Source organism: Vigna unguiculata, chromosome 5 (assembly GCF_037176805.1).
Source record: "Vigna unguiculata cultivar grain cowpea cultivar isolate G323 ecotype 2 chromosome 5, ASM3717680v1, whole genome shotgun sequence".
Classification (NCBI taxonomy): Eukaryota; Viridiplantae; Streptophyta; class Magnoliopsida; order Fabales; family Fabaceae; genus Vigna; species Vigna unguiculata.
The window spans coordinates 27352274-27377236 of NC_140796.1; the positions used below are offsets into that span (position 1 = coordinate 27352274).

The 24963-nt window shown below is 34.7% G+C and overlaps 1 protein-coding gene, 1 long non-coding RNA gene and 1 pseudogene across 6 annotated transcripts; 1 reads left to right on the forward strand and 2 right to left on the reverse strand.

Moving 5' to 3' along the window:
* The first annotated feature begins 247 nt into the window (after positions 1–247).
* Positions 248–6306, forward strand: LOC114184552 (uncharacterized). The gene is made up of 11 exons (XM_028071858.2): positions 248–280; positions 1573–2214; positions 2303–2428; positions 2515–3131; positions 3212–3296; positions 3377–3466; positions 3561–3683; positions 3764–3892; positions 3986–4089; positions 6041–6113; positions 6196–6306. Exons 1-11 carry the CDS (start codon positions 248–250, stop codon positions 6304–6306), a joined length of 2133 nt encoding a protein of 710 aa, XP_027927659.2.
* A 1440-nt stretch (positions 6307–7746) lies between these two features.
* On the reverse strand, positions 7747–9986 carry LOC114184551 (protein FAR1-RELATED SEQUENCE 5-like; annotated as a pseudogene).
* Positions 9987–13167: 3181 nt separating this feature from the next.
* LOC114186002 (uncharacterized) lies at positions 13168–14440 on the reverse strand. 5 transcript variants are annotated; one of them, XR_014995155.1, is made up of 3 exons: positions 13770–14336; positions 13405–13519; positions 13168–13232 (listed from the first exon to the last, which is right to left on the reverse strand). It is a non-coding gene; the product is annotated as an uncharacterized LOC114186002 (long non-coding RNA). The 5 variants fall into 5 exon arrangements; XR_014995157.1 differs by having other exon boundaries at positions 13405–13503; positions 13770–14335; XR_014995156.1 differs by having other exon boundaries at positions 13174–13503; positions 13770–13922; positions 13988–14331.
* Positions 14441–24963: the final 10523 nt, after the last annotated feature.

Sequence of the window (24963 nt, forward strand, 5' to 3'; positions counted from 1 at the left end):
CATTTTTGAGCGATTCTCCTGTCTCTCTCGCGGGCTGAGCACGTTGGAGGAGCAAGCTCCATTTTGTTGCAACTTGACGAGCGTTTTGCATTACCCTCTCTTCCAGTAATCCAAGTAATTGTTCATGGCTTTTTAAATTGTGTATTTTTGTTTAATCACGAAATATTGTTTGGTTGTGGTGTTTGTTGTTTATTAATTGCAATTCGTTATATAAACTGTTTACCCCAGTAGGAGATTTTGGCTACCTATGGCAGAAGAAGAAGAGGGTGTATCAAGGAAGGTAAATGTTTGCGATTATTGGATTTATGTTGTGCATTTACATTTATATTTTTCATATTCTTTTAAGCTTTATAAGTGTCAGATGAAAAAAAAGAAGTCGACTCCGCAAGTGGGTGATCTTTTGGAGAGAAAATCCCAATTCAATTTGGCTTTATAGAAAATCCCAAATCTTTATGGTATTGGTGTGCATTGTTGGGGTCGAACCTTTTAGTTAGAGGTACAATTTTGTGTTGTTACGTAATTCCAAAGCCTGTCAATTATCATTTGTGGATAATGTGTTTGGTGGGTTACAACATAATTGGTCTTGGGTTCGTGGATAAATATTAAATTGTTGCAGGCTAGTTTTTCACTAAATGAACTTACAACTTGTTTACAAGAAGTGGGATGGGGTGTGGTTTTGGTGTGCCCAGTTGGGGTCCCACCTTTTTGTAAGTGGGACAAGTGTGTTTTTATATAGTTCCAAAATTTACGAATTGTAATTTGTGCAGAAGTTGTTTGGTGGGTTACATATTGATTACTCTTTCGTTGCAATTTAATTTTAAAATTGTTGCAGCCTACTATTGTAGTTCCAAATTTGCGAAATATAGTTTGTGCAAAACCTCTTTGGTGGGTAACATCTTGATTGGTCCTTGGTTGCAAGGTAAGTTTTAAATTGTTGTATGGTAGTCTTTCCCCAAATGAAGTTACACCTGCTTTAGAAGAAGTGAGATGGGGTCTGGTCTTGGTGTGCATTGTTGGGGTCCAACCATTTTGCAACTGGTATAATTTTGTGTTGTTTTGCAAATCCAAAATGTGTGAACTTTAATTTGTGCATAATATGTGTCGTGGGTTACACCTTAATTGGTGTTGGGTTGGAAGATAAATTTTAAAATGTCGGATAGTTTGTTTTCCCCAAATGAAGTTACACCCTCTTTTAAAGAAATGGGATTGGGTCTGCTATTTTAGCAAGGGATAAAATTGTGTGTTCAGTTGCACTTCCATAATCCGTCAATTTTAGATTGTGCAAAAACTCTTGTTTGGGTTATACCTTAATTGTTCTTTGGTTGCAAGGTAAGTTCGAAAATCTGTCAGCTTCATTTATCCAAAAACTATTTGGTGGGTTACATCATGATTGCGCTTGGGTTGCAAGATAAGTTTAAAAAAGTTGCAGGTCACTACTTTTCTTGAGTGGGAAGAGAAGTCGTAAGGAGAAGTTGTGAACTATTCATTTACCATTTTTGCTATTGTAGTTCATTAAGTTCATTTATTGATGTTTTCTGACATGTTTTTTTAACAATTTCATTTCTTTTTTAGGTTGTGGTTCGCAACCGTTGTAAAACAGACTATATTGTTAAAGTTAATGGATTATTGAGACCAAGCCATCGCTCTCGAATTGGACGCACTCCATTTAGGTGGTGTGTTGACATGGTGAAACCGTTGGATATCAATGGAGTTTTGTTGAAACACACACTTAGTCGGTGGGTCCCTGAACATGAAAGCATATGTATCAGGCAACATTTGGTACGGTTGTCTGTTTTAGATGTTTGTGTTTGTTTGGGTCTGAATGCTGTTGGGGTTGATGTAGAATTCAATAGTGTTGTGTGCGGGGTGATAAAGTCATTATTTGAACATGAACCAATAACAATAGATGACATTGTTAATAGGATATACTTTTATTTACAAAGTGGCGATGACAATGACATTGACAATGTAGACAATGTTTGTCGTTTGTACTTGTTGTTGTGTTTTGCTCTTTTGTATTTCCCTAGGACTTCTAGAACTGTCACAAACATGCCATTTAGATTGTTGGATAACCTTGACAACTTGAATCAATACAACTGGTCAAGGTCTGTCCATAGTTTTTTAGTTGAAGGTTTCAATCGTGCTTACCACACTTTAAGGCAAGATCAAAACACGTCAACCATAACTGTAGCTGGGTCCGTGGCTATTTTTCTGGTATCTATTATTTAAGCCAATTTTGATTTTGTTTGCCTAGTGTTAGTGAAGTAAACGATTAATTAGTTCCTGCATATATTTTTTTCAGCTTTTGGTTTGTCGACTACTTTCTGTGGGGTCTTACGAAGGTGACGTTAGTTTCCCAAGAATTTTGAGTTGGCCATCGTTGGTGATTATGACTCACGGAATAAAATCCGCATTTGAATCTAACAAGGTATTGTATTGCATTCGTTTTATTTTAGTTGATTAAGTTGTATTCTGTGTAGCAATAAAGTTTAAAGGTTGGACATCATTATCCAGGTTGTTCTTGAATGGGAATTAACTGAAGACGAAAAAAACATTGATGTTGTTCGTGAAGCCTTAAATGTAGGTTCACATGGCATCCCAAAAAAAGGAGTAGAAGACATGTCCTTTACTAAATTTAAGCAATGGTGCAAAAGGAAGCTGAAAAGAAATTATAGGGTTGTTCAACAACTAAAAGATCAGCTTAGCAATATGGAAGAAGAGTACGCTTGTGGAGGTCAAGAACCCGACCCATCTTCCTTTGAGGAACCCGAACCCTCTCCCTTTCATAATGGTCATCGCTTTGATGTTGAGGAGCCCCAATCTCGTCCTTTTGACCACCCATCTTCCTCCCATCAACCTCAACCCTCTTCATTTGATAAAGGTCATGCCTTTGATGTTGAGGAGCCACAATCACGTGATTTTGAGGACCCATCTTCCTTTCATCAAGCTGAACCTTCTTGCCATGATATAGGTGATGGTTGTGATGTTGAGGAGGCACAAGCACGTCATTGTAATACTCCCGAATACAATCCTCATGGTATGGAAATTATTCCATATGTGGAACCAGGAAAATGTTCTTTGGATGTTGACTTAAGTGAATTGTATCGCATTCTTGTCTCACAAGATGGGAGGTTCGTTACTATTGCAGATATAAATTTCATTATTTCATTTCAACTGTTATATAGTTAATTGTAAATTTGTCCCTTTTCAGGCAAACGGTGGTTGACATAAATCACCAGATATTAACCACAGTTGAGTGCTGTGGATTTCGTCCTCGAGGAAAACTTTCGAACATGGTAAAGCCCTTTGTTGTTGTAATATTATAAAATTCTTATTTTGATTAAGAAATGACATTGTTGGTTTTAAATGTTGTCAGGCCATTTTGTTTGCTTACAACAACTTCATGTATAGACAAAGAAAATTGAATGGGGTGATCAAGAGAGTTGTGTTTGGTACTTTGTATACGGTATTATAATTTTAATTGTTTTTAAAGTTTTTATATTTCATATATGTTGTTCATGATGGTTTATGGAAATGTTATTCTGATATTTTTAATAAAGACCGTAGTTGTTGAAGATAGTAGAAGGGTCAAGGCAAAAAGACGTGAATGGGTTTTAGGGGACTACAACAATTTCCTTACACGTGGACTAGTTTCAGTACACGATATACTGTCAGCAGATTTTGTAAGTATGAATATTTGTAAATTTATTTATTAAGTACCAAATATGGATGTTGTATGACTTTTCTGTTATGTTCTTGGAAGGTCTTTGCTCCTATAATCCATGAGCAACATTGGTGGTGTTATGTAATAAACTGTCGCACACGCCAATTTTTTGTGCTTGACTCTCTTGGGAGTAAACGACAAGGACATAAAAGGATAGACAATGCGATCGTAAGTCACTTCTTAAAATAGAGGGTTATGTTACAAAATTTATGTATTCGTTTGTAAAATGTGTGTTCATATTTTGTGTTTGCATTTTTGAAGGCGCGTAACATGGAGATTTTATTTGGTTTACTTGAAAATTGTTCTGATGCTGATAAACCAAAATTTGAGGTCCTTACCCAAGATCTTCCACCACAACCAAATTTGTAAGTGCCTAATTTTTCCTTACATTTGATTGAATATTAGTTTATTTACCTGATAATGTGACTTAACAAATGTTTACATATTTCGAGATATGATTGTGGCATGTTGGTGTTGAGATATTGATGAGTGCGTATTTTTGCCCTCATTCAGTGTTTAATTATAGGTATTTAATTGAATTTGTGTGTTTAAAGATTGATTTAATTGGAATTTCCTATAATTGGGTTTATTGAGCATGAGGTACAAAAGCATGTTAAAAATAGCTTTTTAGTTGCATAAATTTTCTTTGGATATTTTGAGGTGTGTTAGTGCAGCTACAGCTAAGTTGAGCTCATGGAGGTGTGGAAATAAATTGCTCAAATCTTCATGACACCTTAAAGATAAATCCAAGAATAGGAAATCACAAAAATCCAAGCCAAGCATTCCATGAAGACGGCAAGAGAAGCTTGAAAAAGTGAAGAAGTTTGGTTAAGCCAAGAAGAGAGCAACAAAAAATTGGACCTTGCGATTTTCTTTATCTTTATGATAGAAGATAATTTGGGAAAAATATATCTTAGATATTTTATTTGATATTTTTAAATAATTATCTTATTTAATTATATCATAAAATATTAAAAGATAATAACTACCAAATCTTTTTAAATATGACAAGATCTTCTGGAATCTTTTTAGATCCACAACAAACAAATATATCTTGAAGATATTGGATTATTTAGAAGATAATTTGAGGAGATTGCAAAGTGTTGATTTGGAAAATTAATACAAATATTAATTGGTGATAATTTATCATATATCTTTAAGTAATTAATTTATTTAATTATATTAGATATTGATATTATCAACCAACTATATTTGTCAAATACTCTAAATCTCTCCAAATATTTTTAAATATTTATATTTATCTTTATTTTAAAAGATATTTGAGAGATTTTAGCAACAGAAAAGCCCAGTCCAATTCCTATATAAAGAGACCAAGGGAGAAGTAAAAAAACAAGCTCGGCACGTCGGAATTTAGGAACCCTTAGGGGGGCCTAATTTCTTTCTCTCTCTTTTCTTCTCTCTATTCTTCTTTTATCTTTATTTTGCATTCATGGAGTTCTAAACTTCTTGGGTTGATTCCATTGTAATTTCATTATGGATTCTGAGGTTAGAATGAATTAATTTCTTTGTTCTTTTTATTATTGTTGAGGTTTTAATTTATCTATGTCTTTTATCTTTGAATCACATAAAAAGTAATGATTTTAAATCTATATGCATGTTGATCATATGAGTTCAAGGGTTTTTAAATTGAATTGAGACTTTACTTTGATTTTATTTAGAAACTTTCATGTGATTAAATGATTTTTTACCAATAATTGAGACTTTACTTTGATTAAAGGTATTTACTCTAACGAAAATTAATTGAGACTTTACTTTGATTAATTAAGCTTTTTATTTGGTGAGGAGATAAAAGAATAGACATGATTAGGCATAGTAAAATTTGATTGAGACTGTACTTTGGTTGAATTTACTGTGGATAATCTAAAAGTTCTCACTTTTAATTGAGACTGTACTTTGGTTAAAAGTGAGAACGCCAACAAATTCATTGAGACTTTACATTGATTAATTTGTAAATCTACAACAATAATTAATTGAGCAATAATCTTTAGATAACCGATGATGAATCTATTTTGAAAAAGCAATGGAATCAATCTATTTTCTTTACTATTGTTTTTATTTCTTTTTATCTTTTAAACTTTATTTCTATCTTTGTTTATATTAATCCCCTATATTTTTTATTTTATTTGACTAACTCATTTGTATAGTTTTATAAGAACTAATTTGTTAAAAATCAATTCTGTGTTCGTTGGGAGACGACTTAGGGTTACTTTACCCTTTCTATTTTCTTGACTACTATCTTAGCAATACTGAAGTTGCTATAGTTTAGTAGTATTAATTTGATCGCGTCAACGACAGCGTTATCAGATATATTGAGTTGTGGGATGGTGAAACCAAATTTGGTGACAAATACTTCCCCGCCTACACTTCTGTAAGTGACATTTTTTGGATTTCGTTATGCTGTAATGGTTTTTAGAGGTAATATTTTATAATAACTTAGTTCCATGTTGCAGGATGAACTTCAAGAACTCAGACAACATTACATATGTGATTGGTTTATGGACGACGACAATATCCACCGCAATTACTGGCTTGAAGTCTTTGATGTATATAAAATTAAATAGCTTTTGTTGACATGATTTGTAAAATCTGATACGAAGATGACAGTGGTAATTGCAAAATTTGACTTTAGATTACATATGTATGATGGAGGGAAATAGTTATCCTCTGTTACTTTTGATACTTTTGGACAAAATTCTGTTGCAAAATTTGAGATGTGGGATACAAGTTCAACTTTGTTAACTTTGAGCTTAGATTTCAAGTTGCATGTCAGACTCAATCATGAGTATTGTTTACACCTTTTTATGGTGATTTGTATATATGTTGCTTTCATAGTAGCTGTTTTGGAAATGGAAGTTCAATTATAAAATTTAGCAGGTCTGTTTTTCCAGGAATGGCCACAAATATGGTCAAATGTAATTTGGATGTAGATGTCCCTGTTCTGCACATGTACCGTTACCCCTTTTATGGAAGGGTGGTTAATTGGTCCATTAACTTATACGTGGGTTAGTACTTAATTGTCTTCCAATTACATAGTATTTTTAAGATTGTTGCAGGTTAATAAATGTGTGCAATTTAATTCCACAAATAATGTAATGGTAAAATGATTGTATACAACGTTTTCTGACATGCAATGAAGTTCGTACGCATGTTGGTGTGACGCCTTTTCAATGACATCCATCATGACAAATTTATAATCAAATGCATTTACTTTAAGAAAACATCCTCCAGTGGATGATGCAAATGATGCATTCAGTACATAATGACATTGTGAATCTACAAAACACAAATGTAAGCTATCCTTAATTAAATGATCAAGTTGTCGAATCCACCATTCCTTAATTACATGATGAACTTGTCCAAACCACCATTCCCCTGATACCACCAAAATTACAATCAGGTTACATCCAAAACAAATAACAACCCATGGCCACGTGTGAATGTTTGTTGAAGCCATTTAATTTGCAAGGGCCCATGTGCTACAAAAAAAAAAACACCAAACGACCTTCATTCCTGAAAAAAAATATTTGATAACTGTTGGATGAATGTGGATACATAATTATCCATTCAAACCTAAAAGAAGAACAATACGCGCATGCAAAATATATTTCTATATACCTAATAATTGGATCCCTGTGACACAATTTGTGTTTCATGTGTGCTATTTTCAATTGAAGTCAGCAGGGAAACAAATCCACTGCATTGGACTTCTTCAACCTGGCAAAATAAATTATACTTCAATTCATACACCCCACATGATGTCAATATCGAAAAAGTTTAAGGGTTACTACGACATGACGTTGTTCACTTTGAATTACCTGCGTTGGATTACTTTGCATAATGACTTCTGATTGGTTACTACATGGCATTAAATCTGTATCCAAAGTCCATCCCTGTAAAGGATAATCAAACAATAAAATAAATTGTCATTATATTATAAAAAAAGTAGTTCAACCCAGATTCATTAATTGGATTTCATTAATTGCACATACCATTTGAGGCTGTCATCCTTTAATTTTTGCACCCGTAGCCTTTCTTCTTTTACCAAGTTTCTCCACAATGGATTTCAATCTCGTCGAACGGGGTCTTCCTTTTCTTTTAATAGAAATAGGATTGTGGACACATTCGTTGGATGACACAGTTTGTATAGGACAATCATTTGCAGTGTCCAATTGAACCCCCTTATTCGGATTATCAGAAGATGACAATCCATGATCATTTGCAATGGAGTCCAATTTCTTAAACAAACAATGTGTTTCGTTGTCTGACTCGCATGCAACCTCTGCAATCTCATAGAAACGCTTACAAAGTGCATCATACCTTCTGACATTCGCTTCTTCCTTATCAGAATTGCTTCCAACCCTTATGTATGTGTGCCTTCTACGTTGTAGCTTGCTCCATCTCTTTAAAACATATTTATCGGGCACACTTTTAACGCCCTCTTGCACATACACGACTAAGCAGTGCCTACAAAGTATTCCTCTAAACTCAAACAAAAGGCAAGTGCACTGTATGTCAAGTGTGTGATGATCAAACAAAACAGCATGGTACTTGTCTGCGCATTGACCTTTCCACATAAATTCTTCCATAACACGGTAATTTGAGGTTCCCGCTTCGACATAAACATTTTAAATCATGCAATTCATTTTACACCTAAATTTGTGTTGAACCTCTGCAAACTTAGCATTAGTGTATTCAGCCTGGAATTGTCTCTCAATAATGGAATGTGAGCCACAAGGAATTGTCGTATTCAAGGATGCAAAGTCAGCCTCACACTCCTTCTCGACCTTTTGCCTAATGGCATTGTCATATTGAACCACGAATTGTTGCAATGTTGTTGTGGAATTGATGAAACCATCAAAGAATGCGTTCATGCTCTCACTCCGTTGCGTGGTTGACATACCTGCCCAAAAGTTATTCTTCAAATAACATGGCACCCAACGATGTCTATCTTCATAAAGTGTTAAAAGCCATGCATTTTCTTGTAATCCATTATCGGTTAGGAACTTATCCCAACCACACTCAAACGCATCAACATTGACTGACTCATACACCAACTGCTTCATGTCATGCTTAATTTACTTGTACCTTGAGTACCCTTGCAACTTCTCAGGTACTTTTTTCATGATGTGCCAAAGACACCACCTATGTCTTGCATTGGGAAACACAATTTCAATAGCATTTTTCATGGCCTTGCATTGGTCGGTCACAATTCCAAGTGGTTCCTTATTTGACATGCAACGCAACCAGCATGTAAATAACCACACAAATGTTCTAGTGTCCTCTGATGATAGCAGCCCACAACCTAATAAAATGGATTGACCGTGATGATTAACACCTACAAATGGGGCAAAAGGCATGTCATACTTATTAGTCAAGTATGTGGTGTCGAATGACACAATATCCCCAAAATCGACACATGCCGCTCGACTCCTCCCGTCCGCCCAAAACACATTAGTAATTCTGTTCTCGTGATCGACGTCGATTTCAAAGAAGAAATCCCTATTTAATTCCCTCATTCTCGAAAAATGATTAAACAATGCTCTATCACCATCCTTAACAAGCGCTCGTCTCTGCTGACCAATATAGTTCCTCACATCCCTTTCCACAAAATCCAAGTTCTCATAACCTCTTGCCTCAAATACCAAGGAACGAAAATTTTTGTTCAAACGTACTCCCGCTTGATCATTGATATCAATAACTCTTTTTGCCTGCATATTTATCCTCTTATTACCTCGCACAAGCCTTGATTTCTGTGGACTTAAATGGTGATTATGTTCCTCCACCACACTTATAATCCCCCATTGACCATCTTTTTTAACAGCAGTAACACGTGCATGGCATGCCTTTCTTTGTGTTGGAATGGTTTTTTTTTCCGGGGGAATGTTGGACACATGGGTTCCTTCTCAAGAACAAACTAGTTTGACGTAGTAGAGCTGATTATCATCATCTTTCTTTGATGTTCTTATTCGGACACCGAAACCACTTCTGATTGCATGTTGTTTATAAACTTTCTTCAGCTCATCCACACTTTCGAAAGTCATCCCCACTTTAGGGACCAAACCCAAGCTACTTTCACCACAGTTGTTATTGGTTGAAACAGATCCAATGTTGTTACAATTGTTTTCAGGGATAACATCTTCCACGAGATTAATGATGTCCAGACCCAGTCTTTGTGTTTGTTCCATGATATTTCCTAAATAAACAACCAATCAAATTCATTAATGTTACTGTGATTACACTGTGATACCAAACTATAAAATGCGTATTAAAGAATTGGGAAATGATACATTCTAAAATAACGTGAACCTTGGAATAACGTTAACTATTATAGCAAAGTAAAATATGCCAACGAACATGAACTTTTGAAAATAAGGCAAGGTCAATAGGACCAAACAAATGCGAGAGTAAATTGCCTTTTAAAAAAACATAAAGTAAACATTGTGCGACCAAACAAATGCGTGAGTAAATGAACTTTAAAAAAACACAAATTAAAGATTGTGCGACCAAACAAATGCGGGAGTAAATGAGCTTTAAAAAAACACCAAGTAAAGATTGTGCAATTAATAGTTTTCTGTGAATGACAACAAGAAGGCAACACATTGCACTTTGGAAAATTTATGGCAAACTAAATGAACCTTAAAACTTTACCTACGACCAAGCAAATGTGGGAGGATACCATTAATGAGGTATTTAAGTAGATTGGAGATTGAATGAAAGCATTTAAGATCCAACTTACGTGATGAATGCACCACCAACCACACAGGCCGATTCCTAAATAGTAGCCATGAGTGCTTTGTGAGCGGAGAAAATAGGAAAAATGGCCATGGACGATGGGTTTGGGGAGCTTTACGAAATGCATTAAATGAATGAAAGTTGGTTGGTGAAGAAAAGATTTGACGTTCAAAAGGTAAGCGGGGCCAATGGAACAGGGCATTAATGACTTGGTTAATAGAAACGTAGTGAGTAAGCTAACGAAGGGCATTGTGGTACATTTATACATTACTTTTGAATTATAAAACAAAGACCAAGCTTTAAACCATTTCCTTAAGGAATGCAAATTTCCTCCCTGTTCCGCTACCAAAGTTGTGCACTATCGTCATCCCAGCACCGTTTTTTGGTGACTTGGATGCTAATGAAAATTTTTTTCGCATCACTTTCTTCACTTTCTGTAACATTTTTCTGAATGTAATTAAATTTTTTCCTGGTACAACAAATATGTAGGTTGAAGATATGGATTCGTGGGAGGGCCTTGACATTGATGAGTCAGACGTGATGTCCTTCATCCAGAGATGCAACTCCAACACAGAATTCATTCCCGGCCCTGCCGGCAATGCACAAGCACTTATGCTAAACAGAGAATCGGAGGAACCTAAAAATACCCAACAATTGATGAGGGAAATCGCTGCTGCAGGTGATGCCCGAGACTTCAACTCAAATGCTTGGAAATGGGCTCGTAGGTTTGTTGAATACCATGGTAAGCAACTGAACCTTTACAAAGAGAGTTCCGTTAAATACATCTTTATGTTTCAAATCATGCATGCTTTCAGGTTTAGTTGCTGAAGGGGACATCAAAAATTTGATTCTACTGTCTTCTAGGAAATCAATGGAAAAGATACCTTTAGTTGTGTGTGTGGTCAAAGAATGTCACTCGAACGGGTTGGGTGACATATCCATAGTTATTAAGGTAAAATGGCAATACTGGTTATGTGAAATAAATTAGAAATCCATCTAAATTTTGTTCTTTAATTTGTTCAGGACCCTTCAACTACAGCAAAGGCAAGCGTCCACAGAAAAGCTGTCATGGATCCTGAGTTTGGTTCCCATATTGCTGTTGGAGCATCGTTGATTTTGAAAAATGTATTAACACCGCCTTATGCGTTTATACTGAATTTGGGTTTTCATAATTTTTATGAAGTACAGATCTAAAATCTTAAATATGATTCATCAGGTATCTTGTTTCGGTCACAACCCATGGGTGCCTCCTTACCTGAACATCACTGTTTGCAATATTGTGAAGGTTAATATTTTATATTACATTTATATTATTACTTTTTAATGATTTTTATATTTAAATTACAGGGTCATATTGAATTCATAATTGATAGGTTTTTAAGAATGACATTAGTCCACCAACTGACCATGAAGTTGAAGCTTCTATGCCCGTTGTGCGAAACTACCCAGGAGAATATCTTGATGTTGACGACATTTTGAAGAAGCTGGTCCCTCCACCTAAAGTTGTTATAACTGGTTACCATGAAGACACTTCTGTTGCTGGATCATCAAGTCTCCCATGTTCTAATGCTACTATTTCTCTTGGTGCGGACTCACCACATGGAAATTATGATGCAAATCCCGATGGGGCTACAACATTTGATGTTGAATGCCCTGATGCTTAAGCTACGGATTTCAATGACCATTTTGTCATCCCTCCATTAGTAAGTAGTACTGGTGTAGTGCTTTCATGTCTTTGCTGAACACCTACTCCACGTTTTGAAAAGACTTTTTGTTAGTTGTTTGTAGTATTGCTTATCATTCCATGAGTGAATGTGTTTTGTTAATGGAGAAGGATACTATTTTAGTAATCATTGATTGACCCCATGATGTGCACACCATTAAAACACACCACATTACTTTCTACTGCAGCGAAGTATTGATTTTAATTGTCGGAAGTGTTGGGTGACCCTTACTGACATCTAACATGTAACCCAAGCACGTTTAAACTGTAATCACGCAAATAGTTTGTGGACAAATATGTTGTAACATTAGTTAATAAAATAATAATCTCAGGACATTGGTGGACCCCACATTGTTCCCCCCTTTGAAGCCAGACAATATGTCATTTTTTCTAGTGAATACATTTGTTATAAGTGAATAAAAGCATTGTTGTACCTTTCCGAAATTTAGCATGCGACTCAGTGAAATGTAAGATGTAACCCAGGATACAAGTTTTGGACAAATTAGTTGTATGAATTTTGAATAAAATAATAATCCCAAGACATTGTTGGACCCCATTTTGTTCCTCCCTTTGAAGGCAAAAAATATGTCAATTTTTCTACTGAATACATTTGTTATAAGTGAATAAAAGCATAAGTGGACCTTTTCGAAAATTTATCATGCGACTCAGTGAAATGTAAGCTGTCACCCAGGATAGACTTTTTGGACAACTTACTTGTAGGTAGACATGTCAAAGTGAGCCAACCCGGCTCACACGGGTTGGCTCACCACGGGCCGGGTCAGAAAACGAGTGAGCCCAACCCGGCTCACTTTAAGGTGAGCCAGATTTTTTACAACCCGGCTCAACCCACCACGGGTTGGTGGGTTAAGTGGGTTGGCTCACCAACCCGCATACAAAATTAAATTTTTTATTTTTTTTAAATTTTTAAATATTTTAATATTTAAATAATTTTTTTAAATAATGTATGAGATCAGTGCACAACACTAACAAATGGCCACCAACATCAGCCAGTGTTAAACTTAACCCGGGCACCTGCATAAGATGCAGTTATTAAGTTCTTAAGCACATGAAAGAAAAAGATTATTCACATTTTTCATGTGGGTCTTTAGTGTTGCCATATTTTCCTTTTCTTTGTTATTCCTTTCAAAAAAACAAATAACAAACTAATTTAAATTTGAAAGGAAGGAGAAACAAAATTGCCAACCAAAGGAGGTAAACCAAACAGCAAGTTGCTGCCAAAGTTTCCAAGCTTAATGCAGCCACCACAGAGATGCAATGTTCTGGCTAGTTCCCAAAGAAGAATCTGGACATGTTCGGCACTATACAAATTAATGGAAATCCAGAAAAGAAAATATTCAGAGCAAATCTCGATAACTAATTTAACAAATGGAAAACACACTCAAGGACTGATTAGAGTTTCGAATAACTGTATATTCAAGGACCTTAACAACAATTTCCACCATTCAAGAACAAATACCAGACGCTGTATTGCACCTTGCTAAAACTAATTTACAATCGACTCAAACATTTAACAAGAAAAAGGAAATTGAGAAACACCAAAATTCTCACCACAGAAACTCCAATTAACGCAGAGAGGCCAAACGTCGTCGCAGACCAGTGCACAACACTAACAAATGGCCACCAACGTCGACTCTAGCATCGTCGTAGACCACTCAGACCACCAATGAGCACGCACAGACCAGACGACAGTCAAACAAACGTCTGAAGATAACATGAGAATAAGAACCCCATAGATGAGCGACAAGCGACAAGAGATAGAAATGCACCTTAGGGTTGGAAACTCAGAATCTGTAGAGGACGTGTGAATACAGGTGCAGATCGCTCAAACCTATGGGGTGTGAATACACCGTTTTGCCGCATACGACGAACAACCACCACGTCGTAGACACACGATGAACGACCACCACGCCGTAGACACACGACGAACAACCACCACGCCTCAGACCAGACGACCACCACCAAATGGAGGCACCACCATTACCGTGATCGTGATTCAGAGGGAAGGGAAAGGAGCTCAGTGATTTTGATTCGTCTGTCGTGGAAGTGTATCGAAGAAGAGGATTGCAATTAGGGATTTTGAATTCCAATTCAATTTAGGGATTCCAGTTCTGTAACCTAATATTAAAATAATTAATTTTATTAAGTTAAGTGGGTTGGTGGGTCAGCTCACTCAAACCCGGCTCGAACCCGCATAGCCCGTGGGTTAAGTGAGCTCAACCCGTTTTGATCCATAACTACAAAAATTTTTGTTTTTTCAACCCGGCCCGGCTCGAACCCGTGGTGAGCCGGGTTGGCTCACGGGTTCGAGCTCACTTTGACATCTCTACTTGTAGGAATTTAGAATAAAATAATAATCTCAGGGCATTGGTGGACCCCATTTTGTTCCCCCCTTTGAAGGCAGACAACCTTTAATTTGTTCTACTCAATGCATATGTTATAAGTGAATAAAAACATTGGTGGAACTTTTTGAAATTTATCATGCGACTCAGTGAAATGTAAGCTGTAACCCAGGAAAGATTTTTTGGACAAATTAGTTGTAGGAATTATGAATAAAATAATAATCCCAGGGCATTGGTGGACCCCATCTTGTTCCCCCCTTTAAAGGCAGACAACCTTTAATTTGTTCCACTCAATGCATATGTTATAAGTGAATAAAAACATTGGTGGACCTTTTTGAAATTTATCATGCGACTCAGTGAAATGTAAGCTGTAACCCAGGATAGACTTTTTGGACGAATTATTTGTAAGAGTTTTGTCCAAATTATTTGTAGGAACTTTGAATAAAATAATAATCTCAGGGCATTGGTGGACCCCATCTTGTTCCCCCTTTGAAGGCAAACAACCTTTAATTTGTTTCACTCAATGCATATGTTATAAGTGAATAAAAACATTGGTGGACCTTTTTGAAATTTATCATGCGACTCAGTGAAATGTAAGCTGTAACCCAGGATAGACTTTTTGGACGAATTATTTGTAAGAGTTTTGGACAAATTATTTGTAGGAACTTTGAATAAAATAATAATCCCAGGGCATTGGTGGACCCCATCTTGTTCCCCCCTCTAAAAGCAGACAACCTTTAATTTATTCTACTCAATGCATATGTTATAAGTGAATAAAAACATTGGTGGACCTTTTTGAAATTTATCATGCGACTCAGTGAAATGTAAGTTGTAACCCAGGATAGACTTTTTGGACGAATTATTTGTAAGAGTTTTGGACAAATTATTTGTAGGAACTTTGAATAAAATAATAATCCCAGGGCATTGGTGAACCCCACATTGTTCCCCCTTTGAAGGCAGACAATATTTAATTTTCACTACTGAATACATATGTTATAAGTGAATAAAAACATTCGTGGACCTTGCTGAAATTTGACATGCGAACCAATGAAATGTAAGCTGTAACCCAAGATATATTTTTTGGATAAATTTGTTCTGACATATTTGAATCAAATAATCATGCCACCTGATTACTAGGCCCTAGTTGGTTCCCCCTTTGGAGACAGACAATATTTAATTTCTTTTCATAAATGTGTACTTGATAATTGACAACAAATATTGGTGCACCTTTTTCAAAACTGACGTCAAACCCAAACTCAAGTAATATGTAACCCAGTCCATAATTGTTGGACAAATTACTTGTAAGGTGTTTTAATAAATTTATTATCCAAGGGCCTTGCTGGACTCCACATTTTTTTATTTTGCTTCCATAAATGTAATGTAAACTAATTGACAACAAAGATTGGTGGACCATATTCAAAATGAAGTACACACTCACGGCCATGTAAAGTGTAACCTATCAAACAAATTTTGGACACACACATTGTAACAAATTTAAATTGTTTCAGTGGAGCAGCATTTGTCACACACAAATGTTTACTGAAAACAACACAAACAAATGAAATTGTCATTGACTACGAACCTGTCATTACCAATAACAAAAAATATCATTTTGTAAACAATAATAATTCCAAACTATTTCTTCAACCTCCTTATCCCATAACTCGCAAACGGAGTTCGAATAGAACGACTTTTGTAACGTGTGCGGGGTTGATGCTTCATTCGCGCATACATATTGCTTTCCTCCATTTCGTCACACATGTCATTGCTTTTATGAATTTCATCATCTTCCTCGACAGACTTGCCTCCCAAATCAAAACTATGATCATGTGTTTGAGAAGCACAACCATTTGTGCCATAACATGGATCATATTTCGTAGGCGGTTTTTTCCTCCTCTCCTTCATCTTTGTTTTTAGAAGATCAATTGATTGCTTAAGTTCCTCAATAACGACTTCTTGTTCTAAAATTTCACGCATAAGCTCTTCCTTGTCTTGTGAAGAACACCCTCCTTCACTTCTCCTTTCAACCTTGCCAAATCCACACCCATATTCATGAAAACCTTCTTGGACAACTACATGTTTAAGCTCTTCTTCTGACACGACAACGTCATGCAAAACCTGCCCTCATGAACAACATACAACCAAACCAAAATTAAATCAATCAATAAATTGATTGACTAATAAACACAATCAAATTATAAATTATAAACAAATATCAAACTAACCGCTTTTTTCTTCAAACTACGACTAACTACGGAATCCCCAACTTTAACATCCATCCAATGCAATATTCGTGGAAATCGGCTGCTGGGAGTTCCTCCCTTTCTCTTCCAAATCAACAAATGCTCAAAAGCCCATAACTGTAACAAAATTTTAACAGCATTAACTAATAATTCAACATCATAATTAATAAAACAATCCATTAACGAATAATTTATTATACCTGTAACAAATAAACACAACCATCCACATGAAAGTATTTCGCATTTCCTTCGTCGCTCAACAACAATGAAGCAGTGTATAGACTCTCAACCAAGTACTCATACACAAGACTACCCCAATTATATTTTCCAAGACTTCCAAAGTCATCCACAATGTTGAACAATATCGGAAAAATTCTACCCCTGCGACTAGACAATAGAAACTCACATATTCCTATCAAAACATACAATCTACAAAAATCAACTACAGTTAAATCTCCATGATGTTGCATTAAGAATTCATAAACCATTTTGACATCAACGTTTTCATCATCAAAGTGTTTCCTACACTGACTCTCAACAAAACACTCATCCAAATCAAGTTTAGTTCCAACAACCCGTAACCCTAAACCTAAGCATACATCTAATAAAGAAAATCTAACAATTTCTTTATTAAGTGCAAAACCTCCTCTCCTCTCAACCCACACATTAACCAACTCATTCAGAAGATTTCTACTTATCTTCAAAGACTCTTTCAACTTCGGCATCCAAGCAAAGGGTGTTTGTTCTAGACAAATAATTTGTTGTTCTGTTAAGCTCTTATTCAAAGAACCAAGAAAATGCGTCCGACATGAATGTCTAAAATAAATCTGCATCCACCAAAGAAAAAATCAAGTCATTATTTAATACATATATTGAACAAACTTGTATGCCAATTTCCAAACTTATACCTTCGTCTCAGTTGTACAACCATCGTCTTCACTACCATCAGTCATGATTCCCAATTGAGATCTTCAGTTCACAAAAATGAATATAAATCAAATCATTCATGTATTCAAGTGCAATTATCAAATATAACAAAAAAAACTAGTACTCAGATATTAACCAACTGTTAATTCAATCCACAAAACAATAATATGTATGTAGCCCCAACAAATTGCTTTGATCATTGCACCGATTGCACAAATGAATAACCAATTGCAAAAGTAAATACACTTCAACACAAACTAAGCGTGCCAAAAACAAGTAGTTCAAAAGATAAACATGGTAACTAAGTAGCAGAAACCAACACTAATTGTACAACATAATTTTAACAAAACAAAACATCACAAATTGAACCACAGAAACAATAACATGGCATGAACAATGTTGACAGAATATGGACCTTGCTCCTGGATCGTGCTCAGCCCGCGAGAGACAGAGGAAGGCTCGAAAATGCGTGCTTCAGTGTGGTGGATAGAGAGTAGGGTCCAAGGATGAGGTTCAGTGGTCGACTGCGGCTTCAGGAACGTGCTCAGCCCGCGAGAGAGACAGGACAATCGCTCGAAAATCCGTGCTTAACTGTGATGGTTACAGAGTAGGGTGGAAGGATGCGTGCTTCACTGCTGGACTACGGCTTCGGCGATTGCCATTGGGCTCGACTTCTTGTTGTGATTGAAAGTGAGGGAAACATAGAGGGGAGGTTGACGTCTTGATGAAGATGAGTGCGTCAGTGAGTGAACAAGAAAACGGCAGGTGAGGATGAGCGGTGGGAGGAACGGTGGTGAGCGTCGAAATTGGGGAAAAGTTTAGGTTAGGTTATGAAATTGGGAGTGTGGAGGGGTTCGGGGATTGAGCAACGACAGCAGAAAAACTTGCGTCCAAGTGTTGGTGGGAGACGGAGCGGGAGAGGGAGAGGGAGAGGGAGAGGGATTCGGGTTAGGGTTTCTCGCTGGGAGGGGTTTTGGGGTTTCTGGACCGGTAGGTGGGAAAACGTGGAGAAGAGGTGTGTGTGGTGCGGGAAGGGTTATTTGGGGCTGTGTGTGTGGGCAGAAGGCCAGGAGAGGGGTCTGTGTGTGTGCGGGAAGAAGGCGCGCAGAGGGTTTGAGGGCGCTTTGGAGAAATGGAGAAGCGGTCGAGCGGTCGAGCGGTGTGGTGGAGCAGTGAAAGAGTTTTCAAAAACGAAAAAAGAAATGCGCGAACTGGTGTGTGGGAAATGTGGCAACGGGCTGTGACCACACGCGCTTGTGCGGAGAATGACGCTTCCTGATGCCAATTTAATTTTTCAATTAAAAATATAAAATTTTAAATCTAATTTTTGTTGCCATGTAAGGTGGTCATGAAAGTGGTAACTTTGGGGTGTCATTGTATCATTACTCCCACTTTTATGGTATAATAGGGCTCTCTGTTCTCTATCGTCTCCTATTTTCCTCTCTCTCGTCGTGACCAACACAAAAGCCAGAGTCAAGCGTTCCTACTTTAAGTGATGTTTTTGGTGATGGTGATGTTGGTGATGTTTTTTCTACAAATAATACTGAACATTATACTCACAAGTGGGAATTTGACTTTATCGAGGCTAAATTTTCGGTCTCCTTTTTTTATTTTTCTAATTCCGGTCAGGTAACCTACCTTCAATTTGTTTTTTTATAAATAACAAATATAAAATGAATAAAAGTATACATTGTAATTTTTAGATCTGTGATGATGCTAGACAAATTAAATTGAAAATAATTAATTGTAAACCAATTGAAAATAAAAAACTATAAATAAATAAGTAAGTATATATAATTTGGTTTCATAGGAAATTTAAATAATTTTAAATGTAAACTTTGAAATGAATTTAAATCTTTGTAGATGTTTATTTTTATTGTTGGTATAATAATTTTATTAAAATTTCGAAAGGATTGTAAAAAATAAAACAAATAAAATAAATATATAATTAGATATTTTGAAATAATTAAATGAAATTCGAGAATAAATTATAATTTATTTGAAAGAGTCAAGAAAATAATATATTTGGTTTCGTAACATCATTTAAAATTAAATTTTTGCATTTTTAGTTTGTTAAAAAGTAACAAATTAAATAATAGAAAATTGGAATAAAATTATTTGTGGTTTTACAAAAGACATTTATTCCTTAGTTTAAAAAGAAAAAAAATAATTTAGTTGGTATGTATGTAATAATAAATTAGTTTGTAAATGTTGAGAAAAAAAAAAGATTAGGTTTTTCTTATATGTGGTATGATTTTATGATTCATTAGTCTTTAATTTTGGGTTGTTAAATTGTTTTTGGAGAGTTGAATTTGCTTTTGCTTTCAAACCTTGATAAGATGATGTTGATGACGGCTTTTGGTTCCCACGTGAGTTTTCTTAAGTATCGGTCTCAATTCACTAACACAACGAACGCATTTAATGTATCTTATTTTCAATATGCCTTATTTGAATTTAGGGTCTTGCCAGTGTTCTTAGGAAACTGGTTAAGGATAATTAATATATATTGGATTCTACAAAACTACATAGATAAATATAATATTAAATAAAATATTACCTAATAACTATTAATGTAACTTTATTTTCTTTAAAAAACAAAAATACTCATAAATCTTGTACATGTGTATTTAATATTTTATCTAATATTCACAAATAAAAGTTAAAAACTAATTAAATAATAAAATAACTATATTCTAATGTTGCTAAAAATAAAATATAAGAAAGTTTAAATTAACAGAAAAAATAGTGTTAAACATTTAAAAATTAAAAAAAAATATAGAAAGTATAAATTAACAGAAAAACCAAAAAAAAAAAATCTAGTATTAAACATCTAAAAATGTTACAACAAAAAAAAACAATTAAAGTGTCAATTTAAGACTTAATTGATTTTTTTTCTTTTTAGTAGAGACCTTAAAAATTCCAAAGTTGTTGTTTTGTAACAGTAAGTTATTGTCTAAAAATTAAAAGGGTATTTTTGTCTTTATAAAATTTATTATGTGCATTTATACTATTTTAATTACTGTATTTAATTATTTCAGATTTCAATGTAAAAATGATAATACCAAAGCACATTTATTATTCCTTAACCAGTGCCCTTAGGACACTGGTTAGCATTCTCCTATATATATATATATATATATATATATATATATATATATATATATATATATATATATATATATATATATATTACAATAACTAATTATTTAATTTAATAACTAATTATACAATTATATAAATATTTAATCTATATATAATATCGTAACATCCCATTTAATTAATAAACGTAATTAAAGGAATCGTTACACAGAAGAATACAGAAGCGCAGCCCTGAAGTTTAAACACCACTCCTTAAAAAAAACAAGGCACACGATGCCAAAAAGGAACAAGATATAAAGTTTAATAGAATCATATAGGAATTTAAAAGACAAACTAGTACATGGGCCATAGCCCTAAAGAAAAGAAAAGTCCAATAAAAACATGAAGTCCAGCACAAGTAGACTATGCAGCGGAATCATCCTTTCCTTGTTGACCTCGAGTACCGCTCGCATCTGCTCCCATCAATAAATTGATGATTATCGCAAAAGTAGAAGAACAACATACAAGCAATCAAACAAGCAAAGGGTAAGCTAGAGTAGAAAACAAATTATCATGCAGTCACATACTATTACCCAATCCAAGCAGTATTTATATATCATCCAAACATGTTATGACTTTCTCAAGCAATACATTAGATTCTGACTCGACTCATCCGGATACATATAATCTGGTCGGATTCAGCGGATGCTTGCGCTTGTGGTGAATACCTCTGCTCATCCCCGAGCTAAGTGTTACAAGTGTGACAATGTTTCAATCCCCCACACACAAGGTTAGCCCTTAATGAGTTTCAGGCCTCCTGCTACCCTCACCACAAGAGTCAGTCCGCTTTAAGTGAGACTAACTGACTCCTTAGAGTGTCAGGATGCAACCTTACCTTGAATCCTTACCAGACTATATAGATGGGGCACCAGACACCCACTAACATGAGCCATGAAATTACTTCCCGACCACTGAAGCACGACCCTGAAATCTCACCTAGAGATTTCAAGGAATTACGTACTGACCACAGACATAATCAAAAAACCAAGTAATAATTATCATGCATGTATTTATATTCTGTCAACCTTTATAACCAACCTCTTTCATATTCCAGTTCAAACCCATACCAACTCATCATACTTCAACCATGAATATAGAATTTCAACTCATCTCATTACCATGCCATTTTCATAACCAACCATTTCATGTTCATTACATGCCAAGAATTATTCAAGTTCGTCATTCACAACTCATACACCCTCCCACTCATGCATATTCATTTCCCTCATGCCATTATATAATAATCCAAACAAATGCAAGCCAAACATCCAAGAACAGGGAAAATATCAAACCAGAACGCACTACCGCCCAGCTCTTCGCTCAGGCTGAAGGGTCTCGCTCAAGCGAGAGGGTCTCTCACTCAGGCGAGCTCCCTTCGCCTAGGCGAGAGCTCGACACACAGAAATAGTGGCCTCTGTGCATTCTCGCTTAGGCGAGACACCCCTCGCCTGAGCGAGACGCTCGCTCGCTCAAAACTGAGCTGGTCACCTGAGTGACCACTCGCGTGAAAAGTTATGGGCGAGTCTCTGCTCATCTCGCCTAGGCAAGGCAAGCTCGCTTGGGTGAGATTATCAGATCTCGCCACTATTTTCCTGCAACAACCACACATACCAATCCAAACCAACATATTAAAACCATCTATGCATTCACAACATCACACCAACCATAGACTCGTAGAACAACAACAAAATAACAGGAAAAACGAAATACATGAGTAAGCCCTAGCTTCCCTTACCTAGAATAAGCTAGTATAGGACCTCGACACCAACCACGGACACAATAACTCTGGGAATAGGCTTAGAAGGCTGGAAAAACAATAGAACAGATCACAAGATGAGCTCGCTACAGAACCCTAGCTGTGAAAACACGAAAATATACTAAGGGGAAAGTGGTATGAGTCAGAGAGTAACTTACACGGGGCACGAATAAGCTTGAGCGGACTTGACAGAGGCTAGAGATCAAACTCTAGCAGAGGGTTGTGACTGCTCTAAGAGGGGATAAGAAATTTGTTTTCTGCAAAGTGAGTGGAAAGAAAGCGTTAGGGCAGACTAGGGTCTTTGACTCCTTATGGGCCAGCCCTAGGCCCAACCGAGTTGGGGCAGCCCCTTGAATTTAGGGTATAAAATAATAAGGAAAATTAGTGGGCTTTACAGATATAGATACTAATAATATGACTTCATACTATCAAATTAATGTTTTAAAATATTAATTTAGTTTTGTATAGTTTTAAAATATTTTGTATTTTGTATAAAATTCATTCTAGAAATTTATTTTTTAGGATGAAAAATTTTATTTGTTAAAAGAATATGAGATCCAAAAAATTATAATAATTAGAAAAATAAATAAATGAGATTAAATAAATATTTAAAGTAAAAGACCAAATGGTTTAATAATTATTTAATTAAAAGTATTTTAGATATATATCGCTAAATATTATGAGATATTGTTAAAAGATGTTAAATATTTTTAAGTGATTATTAACTATTTAAAAAGTATTTATTTAGAAAGTTATTATAAGAAACTTAATGGTTTATTATGTTAAAACATTATTTAAATGATGTTTTAGAATATAAAAGATAAGAGATTGTTTTGGAAGGATTTATAAAGTAATTATTACACTATAAATGAGTTATATATGATAATTATTTCTTAAATGAATTTATTAAAAAGATATATGATTTGTTACGTTGGTGAATATGGTTATATTTATATACATGAGATTTAAAAATATTCCTAAGAAATAGAAAAAGAAAGGTAGGAAAAGATGTATATGATATTTTAGAGTTATTAGAAAGACAACATAAAATCTCTCAAGAATATATAGGATTTCAAAGGTGAGACAAAAACTTACAAATATTTAAATGAGTGTCTTAATAGATTGAAGGAGAAGTTAAAGTAAATTCAAAGACATAGGAAGAAACTTTGAAGTTTGTGTACCAATTTCAGATTATGGATGTTAGTATGTTTGTGATTGTATGAGTTTTGATATGTATTATCATGTTTTGTGTTAATGATTAGACGAATGTGAATATATCTTCATGTGTGCTCCTAAATATATCATGAGGTCCCCATGAATGATATTGGATGATTGGTGTGATATATATGTGATATTAATGATTTTTTTATTGTAACCTTTGTTATATTAGCTTAGCATTTTGTTGTTGGTTCTATTTCCACATGTGATGATCGTGTAGGTTGCATTGAAGCTTATGAAGAAGTAGATTTAGATGCGTAACAAGGATAAATGAATTAAGTTTTTTTTTTTTGTATTTCAAGGTTTCTTTGACCACAAAATTGTAAATTAGGGTCCGTTTTTTTTTTTTTTAATTTGGGTCAAGTCGTCATGGTTGAGGACGACATTAAGGGTGAAGTCGTCCTCCATCCGACCGGTTTCTCCCTTTTTTTTTAAAGCAATGTCGTCCTTATAGACAACGATTTATTTTTACTGAAAAGTGAAGTCGTCCTCCAACATAACGACTTCACTTTTTAGTTTTTTTTTTCCAAATTTTCAGTTTTTACTATTTTTCTTTTTTTTTAATTTTAGTTTTCATTATTTTTTATTTTATTTTTTTCAAAATTTTTGGTTTTCAATATTTTTCCTTCTTTTTCAAATTTTTCATATTTCATTATTTTCCCTTTTTTATTTTAAAATTTTTCGGTTTTTATTATTTTTCCCTTTTTTTTCAAATTTTTCAGTTTTGATTATTATTTTTTTTTTAATTTTTCAGTTTTTGTTATTTTTCCTTTTTTTTCAAAATTTTCAATTATCATTATTTTTTAACATTGCAATTATCTTCCAATAAGTTTAAATTAAAAAATAATCAAAATTTAGTAATTAATTAAAAAAAACCTAAAAAATAAAGTCGTTATGTATGAGGACAATTTCATTTTTTTCCAACACACAAACAGTCCTCTATAAGGATGACATTGCCTTTTTTTTAAAAAAAAAAAAGAGAAACTGGTTGGATGGAAGACGACTTCACACTATAACAACTTAACTCTATTTGACAAAAAAGAAATCAACGAACCTATATTTACAAAATTAACTTTAAAGAGACTCTGAAATAAATAAAAAAAACACGAATGGAAGGTGGA